Raw genomic sequence first — 16,704 nt, forward strand, 5'->3', positions numbered from 1 at the left:
GGAACAGAAAAAAAAATCCCATACATAAATGAGAAAATCCCTCCAGGTGGCCATGTTAACCACCGCCCCCTGGGCGTCACCAGAATTTTCTGGTTTATATGGGGACCTATGCATTATGAGTGTGTAATTATTTGCTTTTACATATATTAATTTGGCGTTTCTGTGTGCTGCTCTGGTTTGCCAGAAGCAGCTTTGTCATGCTGGCCACATGACCCGGAAGCTGTCTGCGGACAAACGCTGGCTCCCTTGGCCTATAGAGCGAGATGAGCGCCGCAACCCCAGAATCGGACACAACTGGACCTGATGGTCAGGGGGCCCTTTACCTTTACCTTATATTAATTTGGTGTTATGTATAATAAGATTAAGCGGCTTTACTTGGTTGCCAGCTCTGACATGTTAAGAATAATCAGCAGAAATTAAACTGATCCTTAAAATGGCAAGAGGCCAGTTGTGTGGCGTAGCAGATGTTTAACTCAAGCAGAGGTAGAAACAGTAAATTGTGTTAACATGCAATAAATAAATTATCTTGAAACACTATAAATGTCTTTACAGGTGAGTAAGGTGTGAATAGGGCCAAGGTAACAGAAACATGAGCAGCCATGGCTCGCAAGGGGGTGCTTGTGTACTGGGCTTCGCTTCCTATAGAGAAGCCCTACTCGTGCCTCACTAAAGCCATGACTTTGAAATAGACTCGGGCTTTTAGGTCTATCTCAGCATTGGGTCCCCTTCATCAGGCCACTGCACTTTGCCAGCAGTCATCTGACATATATCCAGTACGTGAGCAGTATGGCTGTGCATATACCACGATTGCATTCATGATTCTCTAAGGAAGGTGATGCAATATTGGAGGTAAAGCTGCTTTAAGAAAACACTTCCATGGGAACAGCTTGTGAGGATGACTAGATGCAAGCTGCATTGGGACCTAAATGCTAAATAGGGATGAAGGAAGAGCACACAGGCACACCCTACTATTGAGAGCTTACCTAGAATGCCTGAAGGAAACTTTTAACCACCTTCCACTGAATGAGCTTAGAAGCTTGCCCAGATTTTGTTGCACCAGGATTTCAGCTGGATGACAAAATGCTAAGGATGTGCCAAGAGCTTAAAATGCTATTTGTGTCCAATCCCTGGAAGATCTGATGAGCCTCACTCTGGAAGATCTGATGAGCCTCACTCTGATGACAAGAAATAATGTTAAAAAGAGAAGGGGAAAGAAACATGATTCTGCTCCCTTCTGTACTCCCTACACACGAGTTTTTGATGAGCTGTATTTCTCTTTGTTCTGGGGATTTGAAGAATTCACATTGTGTACCTTGTGGGGGCCGTATTCCAATGCACGAAAATGTCTTTTATAAAGTTACTTATTTCTAGTTATTATACACATAATTTCCCCCATCTAATTTCCCCCAAACTGCTCGATTGGAAGAGCAACAACACAAACTCTCTTTGGGTGAGTTGTTTTGTTCTTTGTTCTGGAGCTGAGTAACATGCCATGTCTGATGATTTCTGGTGTTTGGTAAAAGAATTCAATAAACATATCCATTAAGACTAAATAATGTTTCATACAAATTGTTTCCCCTTCATTTACTACTATTATTTATTGAATTCATTAGTCATTTGTGGGTTGTTTTTAAAGAAAAGGTAACTCACTTATGAAAAAAAATCACATACTCCTCCAGGAAGGAATGGAGCCACAAACCTACCACAAAAAAAGAAAGCTTAGTATATTTGCCATCGCACTTGGGCACCAGTCCTATTCAGAGTAGACCCATTAAAGTTAGGTTCATTCATTTCAATTGGTCTAGTCATGGTGAGTAATACAGTCTGGAGTGTCATATGTAGAATCCTTACAATGCCATCCTACACATGTCTACTCAAAAGTAAGTCCCACCGGGGTCAATTGGGCTTAATCCCAGGTACATGGTCATAGGATTGCAGCCTAACCATATTAAAATTTGTTCCAAACAAAGTAGACTTTTTTGTATCTAAGTTTCCTAAAGAGAATGCTCTGATTTTCCACAACTACTCTTCAAACTCTTCTTTGACACCCTCATAGCAACTGCAAGTCGTCTAATGTAAAATTGACTGGGGTCTTTTCAGGAGCATATGAGTATAGGAAAACACAGTTTATATATACGAGAATGGTACACAGCAGCTTTTTTTTTTAATAGTTGTAGTGACCAGAAACATGTTACTACAAGAACTAAACCGCCTGCTTGCCATTATAGTTGTATCTGTATGCAGCCTTTTTAAAATGTAAATTTAGAACTTCCCAGTGGTATGTGATCACAATTCACAACCCAAAACACACAGCTGCCACACATTTGTGCATTTTTCTAATACCGGTATGTTTTTTTCTTGCTTGGAAAGCCTTTATACAAGGATGGCCCATCCTGTTTTGCCTTCTGAGGCGAAGTGGGAAGATGCTGCTGCTCTTTGTGCAAGGTTTCCACCCCCTTACCAAAGCCTCATTTACTGGGGTTCTGCAGGTTCCCTCTTGTGAGATCTCACTAGAACCAGGAAGCCACCACAGCCCCTTGGATTCCACCACCTGAGACGGCTGTCTCAGTCTGCCTCATGGTTAGGCTGTCGTTATAGAATGGGAGTTGCTCAGGGAACTGAATGTTGCTCCAATTGTCTGCAAGGGAAACATTCAAGAATACCAGTAGGGATATCCTACTACTGTCCCGGTAACTACATATAAATCCATTTTAGTGCTGCTAGCATGGGATGGAATGCTGGGCACCGGCTTAAATTTAAGTGTGATTTTGGTTTCATTTTATCCTTGGAGGAAACAACAGGAAGTGCTCATTAAATGATCATCATCTGTTTATTTGTACGCCGTTTTTTCCATGATAAGCCATACTGCAAACGGCTTACAATATCAGGAAAGTTTACATTAAATAGCAAGGCTTCAAGATAATTCACTAACAAATACAAGACATAGCAAAAATGGAAATTCTCATACTAATATCTAAAGGCTACTCACATCTCATATTAACAAATATACACTACAATCAAACAATTCACTAGTAATTCATACCAAGGCCTAACCATAGAAAGACAAGGACAGAATCCAAATAGGAGCAAAAACAATACATTTCCTCCACAACTAAAAGTTGCCTCCAGGAATAACCCCTAAACAAGACACCATCCTGATTGATCTCTAGGCACTGTGAGCAGCAGGAGTAGTCGGAATCCCTCCCTTTCAGGCCAGGTGAAAATGAGCAGGACCGGGACCAAGTCTTGCAGAACTCACAGCAAGGTTGTCTCATAATTCCCTCCCATGCATTCTGATTGACAGCAGAGGTCTTTGGGAGAAAGGACACCTTCAGTTTAGAAAAGGGGGTGGGGAACATGCAGCCCTCCAGGTGCCTCTGGACTGGAATGGCTCTCACCACCACTGGCCTTTCTCATGCTGGCTGTAGCTGATGATAGCTGAAGCCCAACAATTCCAGAGAGCCACAAGTTCCCTAGCCCTTCATTAGAATCTCTGCCCCAGACCTCATAACTGCCAATGTTATCATCACAATCATGATCATCTTATTTGTATGCTATTTGGCAAAGATGTGGTTGTTCGCTGATTATATTCTGATAATTAGCAACCTATCCATAATCAGCGACCTTGTTCTAGTGGATGTTTTATTGATTGCTGTTTCAGTGTGGATATTATTGTTCTATTGATGTTTTTGTGCTGTGTTTAATTCTGTAATGTTAAGCTACCTTGAGTTTTCTTCTAAAACAAAGATGCATTTTTTTTAAAAAAAGTTAAAAATATGAGGAGAGGAAAAAATTATTGATTTTCTAACCATTAATAATAATAATAATAATAATAATAACAATAATAATTTGTTTATACCCCACCCATCTGGCTGGGTTTCCCCACCCACTCTGGGTGGCTTCCAGCAAAATATTAAAATACAATAATTAATCAAATATTAAAAGCTTCCCTAAAATAACTATGATTTTTAAACTTTAAATATTTTTCCTAATGTCTTCAAATGAATACAGACTACATGCAACCTTTCCACAACTGCTGCCACATTCACTCAGAGATGCCTCCTTTTCTCTGACACATTCCATGTTAATCCACTATTACAAGATGTTCCCCTTAAAACATTATAAACCGTGTTGTCAAACATATGGAAAAAGCTGTGATTTTTGCCCTTTGTGAAAGGAAGAAACGAGATAAGATCTGACAGTTCAAAAGGGCTGGGCAGGGAAAGGAGTGATGCACGAAACGTTTATGCAGCAGATGCCCTGCAGCTGGAGAAAAGCTTGAAAAGAAACTGGAGGAAAACAACTAAGCAAGACAAGTTTTCATTGTGTAGGAAAAGAATGAGATTGGGATGCTGTAAGGCAGGCAAGTGGAATCCAGATTTTCCTAGGCTGCAACTCCCATCACCCATGGCTTTTGGCTGATGGTAGCTGAGGTTGATGGGAGTTGGAGCCCAACAACACCTGCAGGGTCACAGGATCCTCATCCCTGCTGAAAGTGAATGGAGCGTATGTAGTGGAATGATGTGAGTGTTGGGCTTAGGCTGGGAAGACCCAGGTTCATATTCTTTCATCAATGAGGCTCACGCAGTGATTCTCCACTCATCACAGTCTCTCAGTCAAGTTTAAAAGGTAAAGGTAAAGGTACCCCTGGCCATTAGGTCCAGTTGCGGACAACTCTGGGGTTGCGGCGCTCATCTCCCTTTATAGGCCGAGGGAGCAGGCATTTGTCCGCAGACAGCTTCCGGGTCATGTGGCCAGCATGACTAAGCCGCTTCTGGCAAACCAGAGCAACACATGGAAACGCCGTTTACCTTCCTGCTGGAGTGGTACCTATTTATTTACTTACACTTTGATGTGCTTTCGAACTGCTAGGTGGGCAGGAGCTGGGACTGAACAACGGGAGCTGACCCCGTTGTGGGGATTCGAACCGCTGACCTTCTGATAGGCAAGCCCTAGGCTCAGTGGTTTAGACCCGATTGTGAGGATAAAATTAGGGGTAGTGAAATATACTCAGAGTCGAGAGTGAATTTCATGCTCTTTATTCTCAGTACATAACAGGTAGCTACACAGTCTTGTCTTTAATTTTTTTTTCATCCTTGTGTTTGTGCCAATCTCATAAGGAATCATAGTGTAAATTACGCTATTTGCTGTGCACTACAAAGACCCAGAAGAACTACTTCCTGAAACCAATTCTAATACGTTTTACTGCTATTTGATTGCCATGGGGTGTATGAAACAAAATTAGAATGGCAACAATGACAGTACTTTAGTGAGTGACCAGGTTAGCTTTACCTTCATTCTTAAGGAATTTAGTCCATTGTTTAAAGCGACATAAGCCTGTGCGATAGACTCACATATATTCATATATGAGGTGAACATGTATGAAGAAAGTAATTAGAAAACCAAAGAAAAGCAAATCTTGAAAGGCCAATGCAAACTGTAGAGATCGGTACAATGTCGGATCCATTTTGGGATAGTTCTTGAGAGATATTGAGCTTCCTATGAGTTCCTATAATTCTGATGAAAGGCTAATTCAGTTCCAAGAAGGCGAAGCAATGTTCCTCTTTAACCAGGCCTTGAGCTGATTAACATCCTATACCCTTTTAAATGTTTGTGAGAGCAGGTTGGTGGGGGGAGAGGGGGGTCATAGCTGCCAAGTTATCCCTTTTTAAAAGGGAAATTCCCTTATGCTGAATAGGCTTCCTCGTGAGAAAAGGGAAAACTTGGCAGCTATGGAGGGGGTATTGGTTAGTTTTGTTCTTGGTCTTGTTTTTATTATGTGTTTTGTGTTTTTATCTTGTATTTTTATGCTGTGAACTGCCCTGAGATCTATACATGAAGGGCAGTATACAAATTTAATAAATAGTAATAGTAATCAGCTGCAACCTGAGCTCAAGATCCATCAGAGCCATTTCTGCACACATACAACATGGGAAGATCCCAAACTAATGCGGTTTGGTGTCATTTTTCTTAATTTAAACCCTATTGATTTAGACTGCTTTGGAATTCTGTTAAAGGTTGTTAAATTTGAGAAATAGCAAGTCCTCAGAATTTTTGAGACTATAATTTCTTTCTTAAAATGGGGATGTGTACTGGTAATTCGGTTTGCAAACAAGGTGTACAAATTATTATATACTGACCATCCTCTAGAGCTTTAATGTGTATGTGTGGCATAGATGGTTGTAGTGAATATTCACTTCAAGTTTCCTAAAATAAATTTGAAAAATTAAAATGAAAGAGAGAGAGAGAAGAGGGGAATAAATTCCATTTCACATGTGCAGAAAAAAATGAATTGTAATGATTGTTGGGAAAATAATACTTCAGGATATAGTATGCAGTTAGGATGAACAATTTATTGTATATACAACTAAGCAATTGCACTGTTTTAAAGAAATGGATATGGTAATTAAAATAGATTTAGCATGAAAAGTACAACAGACAAATTAGAAGTCATTACAGAAGTTATTTGTTGACTTAAAAGAGCACAGAACTTGAAATAACAGACAGCGGTTGCATTATAAACTAGGACAGTAAAAAACTGTACAGTACAAGCAACACATGACAATAAATTATGATCCATGAAGCAGTCTTTGATTTGGGACCAAAAGGACAAAAGGAAGGTAATTAAAATCTCATAAATCCACCATATCTTTTTTCCATCTCTGGAACCTCTTTGGAATAACTTTCTCCATCTTCATCTGAAGGAAGGAGAGAATCGGCAAAACGCTTAAGAAATCCACCATATCGTTTCTGGTAGTCCAGCCACCACTCTGGCCTCCCCACTCTTCTCATGAAGCCACCATATCTCTTTTGCAGCTCTTTGGCATCATCTTCCAATTCAGGACTGCGCTTGATGCTCCTCATGAAGCCACCGTATCTCTTGATGACTTCACCATCATTCAGATCCCGATAATGCCCAGTTTCAGCATTTTCCCCTGTTCCAAGAAGCTCCTTCAGCAGATCAGACGAATTAGCCAAGGCATCATCTTCGGCATCCTTCTTCATAAAGCCTCCATACCTTTTAGCAAGGATTTCTCCTCCTTTAGGTTCCTCCTCTGGTTCTGTATGATAGAGTTCATCCATCTTCTTCATGAAGCCACCATATCTTTTCATGAAGCCACCATATTTTTTGGCTAGCAAATGACTCTCATCCTGTTCTTTTGGGTTGTCCCCTAGGGCACCAATGGCTTCCTGGGAAGTATCCAGTTTACTCAGTTGCAAAAGGTCTTTGCAGATTTCCCAGGCCTTGGCAGAGGGCAACTTTCCTTCACATTCTAGTGTACATGCCTGAAAAATAGTTTGATTTACAAAGTAAGAACATATTTGTGACCTCTTTTTGCCTTGTTAAAAGCAGCAATACTAGAAATCCATATGTTAGAATATAAACCAAGTTATTTATAATGGGGGAGGGGGGGAAATGTCACAACTATCTATTTTTATCTTTCTCTGAAATACTTCGCTCACTGGGAACCATTAACCTGGGTTGTTTTAGCATTGCTTTGAGATTTGTGGTGGGATTTACATCGACAAGAAGAGATGCATAATCACATTTCCCCCAAAATGCATTTATTTATTAAAGATGAAATGCATTACAAGGCACAGAGCCAGAGATTGCATGGCAATATGTAATGTTGTTACAAGAAGGGGAGCCTGGCAAACCTAATGAGAGCAGATAGCAAATGTGAGTGGACTACATGCAGTCTAAGTCCTTAACCCCTTTCTTACATTTGTTGATTCTGTGGAGCTGCACACAGTGAGACTGGCTATCTGCATCTTAATGTAGGGTCAAATATGTACTTGCATGTTCAGTGCAGAGGTGAAACATTTGTCCACCAAAGCAGCATGAGGTGGGGTGGGTGCCATGCCTTTGATTGTGTGGCCAACTCTGAATTTCTTTAGATGAAGAAATCACATTAGGACCAGGAGCATCTTTAAAAAAAACATTTAACAGAAAACAACAACAACAACAACAACAACAACAATTGCTTATTTCCTTGACATCTGATGGGAGGGCATTCCACAGGGTGGGCACCACTACCGAGAAGGCCCTCTGTCTGGTTCCCTGTAAACTCACTTCTCGCAATGAAGGAACCGCCAGAAGGCGCTCAGCACTGGATCTCAGTATCCATGCTGAATGATAGGGGTGGAGATGCTCCTTCAGGTATACTGGACCGAGGCCGTTTAGGGCCTTAAAGGCCAGCACCAACACTTTGAACTGTGCTCGGAAACATACTGGGAGCCAATGCAGATATCTCAGGATCGCTGTTATATGGTCCCAGTGGCCGCTCCCAGTCATCAGTCTAGTTGCCACATTCTGGATTAATTGCAGTTTCCGGGTCACCTTTAAAGGTAGCCCCATGTAGAGCGCATTGCAGTAGTCCAAGCGGGAGATAACTAGAGCATGCACCAACATCTGCCAACAACAAAGCAGGTAACACATGACCTTGTGGGTGGGGACTGCTGAGCATGTGGCTGGCACAAGGCTCTGATGTGAAGGGATTGGCTTTTGAAGCAGCACTTCCACACAGCGGCTCTACACCATTTCATTTGCTGAAATTTAAGTTGCTGTAAATGCACGCATCATCGTGCCGGCATGCATGGCCCGCACTGGGCACTTCTGGCTGCGTACTCACATAGCATGGGGATCACAGGGTTGCTATACCAGCCAGTTAATACAACCGTATTGGAAGCAAGCATCTTTTCAACAGAACCATACATTATTCATTCAAAGGAAGGATTATTTTTTGTTTTCTTTTGCATATTTAGACCAAACCTTTTGGTATAATTTCATCACAGAAGGCTTTCCAAAATTTAGAACAGGGATACATCACAGAAATAAATAAAATCACTGTAGCACAAAAATAAATAGCCCAATGCACCAAAAAGTCTTCTTAAAAATCATGCCAGCACATCCATATTAAAGCTAAACAACAACAAAAATGTCTACTATTGATAACAAATTTCAGAATCCCCATTTAGTATATCTAACATGATGGTTGGAACACCTAGCTCATTGCTTGAGCAGTGGTTTGCAAAATGTTGTTTGAAATGTTAGTCAATACATGCTTGTAATGAATGAATGAATAATTTATTTATTACGGTTGGAGACCAGCTTATAAAAACACATTTGGGGGAACAATCCTAGAGGACAAAACATACATATAAAAATTGAACAACGGTAAAATTAATGTTTATACATGCAATAAGCAGATAGATATTTAAAAACTTTAAGATAAGCTGTCGCAGAGAGCTGACCCTGGGTCGCTCGCAGAACCAAGTTCAGGGATTTTCTAATGAACTAGTTTGGATCTGGAGAAAGGTCTATGCCTGCAGATCTGAACACCGAATCTGGCGACCATCCGGATCGTCTTCTGATCTTTGCCTAACAGGAGCAGGTCAAATTTCTGCTTTTCCAGGAGGTCAGCTAGCCTCACCAGCATGGAATCAATGGTCCCACTACATGCCTCTTCATAGAAGGGGCACCTGAAAAACAGGTGCTCTGGGCTTCCTATTTCCCCCAATGAACAGGTGCAGAGTCTTTGAGTGTATGGGACTTTTTTGTAGGATCCTTCCAGGACTAGTGAGGGCAGAGCCGAGCTTCTGGCGAGTGTAAAAGCCCTTCTTGTGTTTTTGGATAGGAGAAAGAAGAGGTAAGCTGCTGGAGCAGCTATATATCTCTCAGTTTCTCCAATTTTATAGTAGGGGCATCTTGAGCAGTCCTGTTGTCTCTCAGTGTCTATGATTCTTTGTCTCACCGTGGCTTTTGCTTGGCCCAATCCCAGACTTAGAAGGGCTTGGGGAGCGAAACCCAGCTTCTGGAGGGAGTTCAAGACTGCTGTCAGCCAGCCTGACTGGAACTGCTCGCAGAGGATCAATGTGGCTATTCCTCGAGGGAGCAGATTCAATGCCAGCCATTTGTAGATTGATGTTAGGCAGATGAAAGCCTCCACTCTCATCATTCCCAATTCTAGTCTAACCCATGCGTTTGAAACACATCTGGGGACTTGTAGGAGAGCTCTAAGAAATTTGGATTGAATGCACTCCAGGGGGGAGAAGGTAGAGGAAGGTGAACCCAGAAAGGCTCCATAAAGGAGCTGTGCCAGCGTTTTGGCCTTGTATAGTTTGAGGGCTGTGGGGACAAAAAAGCCCCCCTGGGCTCTAAAAAATTTGAGGATGCAGTTTGCGTTTTTTCCTGCAGAGTTTATGTGAAGTTTGTTGGTTCCTGAGGCCTGTACCACCATTCCTAGATATTTATAATTTGTGACTTGTTCTAATTTGTGGCCTTGAAGTTCCCAGCTTCCCCCCCCCCCAAGGGTAGTATCTTGGTTTTTTTATAGTTGATTTTGAGACATTCAGTTTCACAGTATACAGCGAGCTTTCTTAGTGCCCTTTTGAGTCCAATAGGGGTTCTAGATAGAATTACCACGTCATTGGCATATAACAGGACTGAAATATGCCGGTTTGCGAGCTTTGGTGGATGGAGTTCTAAGTCAGAGAGTGCGGCTACTAGGTTATTTAAATAAAAATTAAATAGTAGAAGGGCCAAAAGGCACCCTTGCCTGACTCCCTTGAAGGTTTTAATGGGGTCTGTTAGGTGTCCTAGGCGGCTACACTTGACTCTAAGGGCCGTGTTTGCATGCAGTGCCTGAATTAGTAGCAGAAGCCATCTATCTATGGTAATACCCTGTAGTCTGTCCCAGAGCCTAGTTCTGGAAACTGTGTCAAAGGCTGCTTTTAGGTCTACGAAGGCGGCGTATAATGAGCCCTGCCCTCCTGATTTATACTTGTCTATGAGATGTTGTTACGTTAGGCACTGCTCTATCGTGGACCTGCCGGGTCTGAAGCCTGCTTGTTCTATTGCCAGGATATCTTCCTTCTCTAGCCATTCTGTAAACTTATTTAGGAGGTTCTTTGCATAAAGTTTACTAGTCACACTTAGTAAGCTGATCGGCCTGTAATTCGCTGGGTGCCTTCTGTTGCCCTTTTTATAGAATGGGACTATTATGGCTGTTCCCCAGTCCCTTGGGATGCAGCCAGTGTCATCTATGTGAGTAAAAAGGGTGGCTAACGTATTGTATATAGTATTACAATTCGAATAGTGTGTGCTGGTAATGAATATCTCAGAGGGTTCTGATTAAAATTGTTGGTTGGATTGAAAATGGAATCTAGAGGAAAGGAGGCAAGGAGGATCCCAGGCTGCCTGTGGCACACTTTTGATACAAGGGGAGTTAATACTCAGCCACCGCCTGCCCCCCACCTGCAAAATAGAAGCTGTTCATGCTTGAATAGGAATATCTGGAATAAAGTAAGTGTCCTAACAGTGACTGTAAACATCTTTTTCAGTGGGCGGGAGGATGGGGTGGGTGGGTTATTGGTTACAAATGTTAATCATTATCATCACCATCTCCATCTACTATTGTTCCCAATAGAGCTGTCATTTGCATGTATAAATGAACAATCTGGAAAACATATAGCCACTTCAAAATCCATTCCTTTTCAAAGAGTTACAACATATTTATATGTAATTCTAGGTACCTTTTCACCTTATGCTGTCTAACTTCCTTGGGTCCCCCCCCCCTTGTTTCTTTCAGGCAAGACAGAACAGTTATACAATGGTTATAAACAACATAGGTTCAAATGCACACGGAACTAAAATAAATAGCCACTTGATTTCCACCCAAATTCAAGCACATCCTATTAATTTCAACATAAAAATTAAACACAAGTAATATATCATTCCATATTAACATTTCTATTTCTTCAGTCTAATCTTAATGAGGGTGATTTATAGTGGATTATCTAATAAAGCTGATGGTATCAAACACTATAGCAGAAAGAAATGTTAAAACCAATTCTATTCATGTACAAAGTACTTCATCTAATGCCAGCTCAAACATTTTGTCAAAATATGTCATCTGTTAACAGCTTAAAATGGAAACAAATTTAGAACATGGCGTATTTAATTTGCAGTACAGCCCACCAGTTGTTAAGAGTTTCCAGTGAGTACTAAAACAAGTGATCTGATGTGACCATACCTTTTTTCATGGATCTTTAATGTTCTAGTATGCATGTTTACTCAGTCAGAAGTAAATCACACTGTATGCATGGGACTTATTCCCAGGGGTACAGGATTTCAACTTTATATAGTCAAAATAATGAGAGTCCTGAACTTAAGTAATGCTTTTAGTTGCAAGTTCCTATGTTTCTGGATCCTTGTTATGATCCCGCAATATATGCAGTTACGAAGAAAATAATAAAGCACAACAATAAGAGCCTAACAAAATTACAGGAGCACTCTTGAATCTTGAAGAGACAAACTACCTCCATTCCCTTTGATGTACATGGAGATGAAGCAACATGGTACTTCATATTTTTTTTCTATGGGGTTGTTAAACGTCAGTTCCCCGGTGATGCCTAATTTCCACATTCAAAAACAGTTCTGCATCACCACTGTCTCCAGCACCTTCTCTCTGTGGCTGTCCCACAGGTTCCCATCTAGAAGATTTGGTTAGAAATCAAGAGTTCACATAGGGGAGTTGAAGGACTTTTGTGCACCCCATGGGGCTTCTAAAAATGTTACTTTTGAAGACCAGAAGCTGTGAAACATGCCACATCAAAAGCTCCCTTTGAAGCTCATCTCATTTTGGGTTGTCGCAAGGCTTGGAAACCAGGCTCAAATTTTCAATCAGTCATGCAATTCACTCAATGACCCTGTACTACCTCTCAGCCTAACCTATCTTAACCTAACCCAACCCAACCCAACCCAACCTCCAAGGCTGTTGTGGGATAAAATGAGATGGGATGAAAGAGCCATGCATACCACCTTAGGCTCCTTGGAGAAAAGGCGGGGTGTGCATTTAATACCTAATTAAATAATATATTTCAAAACTGGCTTGCCATTTGGCATGGATTGCAGTTTGAGCCACCAAAGTTCAAATGCCTCATGAGCAAATGGAACTAGTTGTGCATTATTACGGATCTGAGCATTAGAGTTGGAAGAGCCAAATGCCAATATGAGTCCACATGAACCCATGCACACTGATTACGCCAAACACTCCGTACCATTGAGGATCTCAAGCAGACAACACATAAACCTTCAGATATTCAGGCAAGCAATATTTGATAGGAAAGGCATACATTCTCCAGCAAAATCAAAGGCTAAGTTTAAATGGGCTCTAAAAGGAAACCATCCATTTTTGAACTGTGCCTGCCTGCTGTATTTTCCTGAATCATGTTTATATGCACCTTGGCCAATTAGTTCATTGATGGTGCCTAAAGACTTATGGCAGATCAAAATAACCTGCTCCAGGAAGAGGCTACAAAACCCAAGAATGGTATTAATTATGCGACGACCATAACTCTGGGATAAGTATTGTACTGGGAGACAATAATGAAGAATGGAATTGAAGTCTTCAGTGTTCATGCTGGTCTTAAAAACAGTAGATTCCATATATAATTTTAGGGATGCAAATGCCCAATTTACATACTTTACGTAAGCAAAAATAATCCTATTCCTTCTGCCTCATTTTCTATGTTCATCAGTTCCATGATTACATAACCAAGCTAGATCTAGTATTTGAACAATGAGAAATGTGGGAGTTCTCCAAGGTGCTGAACTAGCTGGTATGTCTGTAGTGTTAAGTACAGAAGTGTAGCATAAACCAATATGACAGGTTTTGTGATTATTTATTATTAATTTATCAAAGAAGCATAGATAATTTGACTCTAAATATTAAGTATTCAATATGATCTTCAATTACACTAAGATCAGGTTTCAGGCAATCTTCTGCTAGTGGGTAAAGAAGTGCATATTTAAGCTCCTTGGAGGAAAGGTATATGTCTCTGAGGGCATATACAATTACTGTACATGCTTGTATTGTGCATTGTTAATCCAGAATAACTCATTCTCTCTGATGCTGTAGTCAGGCTCACTTATACATATTGGAAGCAACACATTACACACAAACATATGTAAAAAAACTACATCGCAATGTTATTTAACAGCCCTTCAAGAGTGGCTAAAGTGCATTAGGGGGTGGCTAATCTGTGTTAGAGATACACACAATTTTGAGTTTTGTAATCTGATTGCACTAGCAGAGCTTTTCATGGTAATTCATAATTTCTATTTTATATTAGTTTTTCAAAATTCATATTCTGTTTTTTGTATTGTTTTAAAATATTTTAAAGTTGTTGTTATTTATTATATATTGTACATCTCTACTGTACACCACCTTGCGATAGATAGAGAAGGAATGTGAGTAATAATAAGCTTCTTAACTGGCTAATAAATTAATTGGGTTCTTCAGAAACAAGCCTAAATTCTGCTTACCAGGGGGTTGATGTCTGCATGATATGCCAATCGGTGGGTGCAAGATGCACAGTCTTTGCTGCATTCTGCCTGAACTGTAAGGATGAGGCATGTGCTAAGAGCGAAGAGCAAGAAATAACACCTCAGAAGAAATGTCATGGTCTGCAAAAAGAAAAAATGATAATTGAACTTAATCACTTGCTTCCTAGTTCAAGGCACATACATTGTGTTCCAAATTGATATGCACAGGGAAGTTTGGTGAAAGAGCACTAACCATCACACACCAACGACACCCTCTACAACCATGAATTTGAACAAATCCGCTCATAATCAAGCAGGTGCTTCCAAGGAAGAACGCTGAAGACCAAAGCATTAAAATCTATCCAAGCTCTTTTAAATCTAATGTGTTAATGTTGCACATCAGAAAGTTACCGGTAGAGTGCATAGTCCAGGGACCACATTTCTGATTTATAATTGTGCTGCTTCATTTGAACATGTAGGGTCCTGAAAGTTATCAATGAATGAAGAAGCATTAATAATAATATCTTTATTACGGTCATAGACCAGCAAAGAAGAAGCATTTAAAAGAACTATGTGTTGAATCCCTTCATTTCTGCCTTCCTCCAAAAATTAATTAACCTGGAATAATCACCACTCATTGGTTCTGTATACATGGTTCCTAATGCTGTTTAGAATTACATTTGACATACCCTTGGGCGGAAGGGGAAATGTTGATCCTTTCTGCTACTCTTTAATCACACTGATGGCTATATCACAAAAGCCCAAGTAAAGTGGGTTTATTAAATAGGTATCTAAATTGAGACACCTTGCCTAGGAGTTTGGAAGAAGAGATATTGACTAACATTGGTCCTGGCCACCAGGTCAAGAGAAGGCAAGAAAACTGTGGTGTTAGTCTGTGGTGTTAGTCCCATAAGGAAAGGGAGCACATCACTGGTGACAGAACAGAGTTTGATCCACGTTCATGGCAAAGCTTGCAGCATCAGCAAAAGCATGCAACCCATTCCCATGGCTTTACATAGGAAGCTGCCTCATACTGCTCCGTCCAGCTCAGTGTTGCCTACCCTGGCTGGCAGAAGCCAGCCAGGATTTCAGGCAGAAGTCCTTTCCAGCCCTACCTGGAGACACCGGGGGTGGAAACCTGAGACCTTCTGAATGCAAGGCAGGTTCTCTAACCCCTGCACTAAGCAGACAAGTAGAAACGAGAGTGAACATTGGCTGCTGGAAAGAGGCTGAGGAGGAATCCCCTCCCACCCCTCGATGCCCATCTCCCTCCGTCCCCCTACCTCTTCTCCTGGAGGGTTCCTGGCCGTTCTACCGAAGTGAGCAGCTGCTCCGCTGAAGTTTATAGAAGCTCGCTCGGTGGTTTCTCCTTCTTCTTTTAAAAGAAGAGCGCAGAGGCGGCTGTCGAGGAGCTGCGGGGAGAAAGAGAGAGAACAAAACAAGCGAGTCAAGGCATGGACGAGAGTTCAACGCCGCGCTGCGGACAGCTCCCTCGAGGCTGGCCAGCTCCAGCAGATCTTACATGGTCGAGATGCGAACTTCTAGGACGAGCCGCTCCTTGCCTTAACCTTTCCCGAGGCTGGTCTGTTCCGTGGGCTCGGGAGCTCTCCAGCAAAGTCAGCACCCGGGGAAGTGGAGCGAGCGACTTTATAATTAGTCAAAAAAGAGAAACGCCGAGCTTTCCCCAATCGCTTCCAGCCTCCATGTGACGCAGCACCGACGACATCCAGTAGGAGCTCCTGGCACTCCGGGGAGGGGGAGGAAGGGGGCTCTCGCACGCTGCCCGAGGCCAACAGACGACGCACGACTCGCTTTTCCCCCGGCGTGGGTGGGCAGATGCACTACTCACCGGCCGTCCCCCCATCTCCCCACCCTCCTCAGGGATCCATTTCACCCCGAGGTAGCTTCCCCCTCCGTAAAAATGGATGGCGCGGGGACACGAGTACTTCCAGCCTGCCACTTGGGACGGGTGCACCCCCCCCCCCGTGTTGAGGTCATATTTTTCTCCCCTCTAGCTGTGAGGAGTGGATGTTGGCAGGATAGATCTCTTCCCGCTTTCGAAGGCTCTGACCCTGAGTCGTCCACCGTCGAGGGAGGATGTTGGACGTGAATCAGTTCCTCAGATCATAGCTAAGGGATGCCATTGGGAACGTCACTCTGGTGCTCAACAGTTTGCCAAGCCATATTTATATGTTCATTAAAGTCATACAGCTGCCCATCAATTAGTTCATCAGTTATGTCCTAGTTATACAGCTGCTCATCAATAGCTATGAATAAATATTCCCTGGGTTAAGCTTAGAAGCAAAACGAAGCTTACAGAGGAAGCAATATTAAAAATACAACATGTAGGGATTGAAACCAGCAAGGAACAATAA

General features: G+C 41.8%; 1 protein-coding gene across 1 annotated transcript; it reads right to left on the reverse strand.

The window, feature by feature from the left end:
- Positions 1 to 5,024: 5,024 nt before the first annotated feature.
- PENK (proenkephalin) lies at positions 5,025 to 16,410 on the reverse strand. Its single transcript, XM_035125646.3, has 4 exons — positions 15,852 to 16,410; positions 15,613 to 15,741; positions 14,330 to 14,470; positions 5,025 to 7,287 (listed from the first exon to the last, which is right to left on the reverse strand). Exons 3-4 carry the CDS (start codon positions 14,465 to 14,467, stop codon positions 6,625 to 6,627), a joined length of 801 nt encoding a protein of 266 aa, XP_034981537.3. The 5' UTR covers positions 14,468 to 14,470; positions 15,613 to 15,741; positions 15,852 to 16,410; the 3' UTR covers positions 5,025 to 6,624.
- Between the last annotated feature and the right edge of the window lie 294 nt (positions 16,411 to 16,704).

Source organism: Zootoca vivipara, chromosome 8 (assembly GCF_965207765.1).
Source record: "Zootoca vivipara chromosome 8, rZooViv2.hap1.1, whole genome shotgun sequence".
NCBI classification, from domain to species: Eukaryota; Metazoa; Chordata; class Lepidosauria; order Squamata; family Lacertidae; genus Zootoca; species Zootoca vivipara.

Excerpts from the sequence above, each read along its gene's own strand:
- PENK (XM_035125646.3), bottom strand. The coding sequence starts at position 14,467 with ATGACATTTCTTCTGAGGTGTTATTTCTTGCTCTTCGCTCTTAGCACA. Across the intron at positions 7,288-14,329 it reads ATGCAGACATCAACCCCCTG|GCATGTACACTAGAATGTGA; the intron begins GTAAGCAGAATT and ends ACTATTTTTCAG.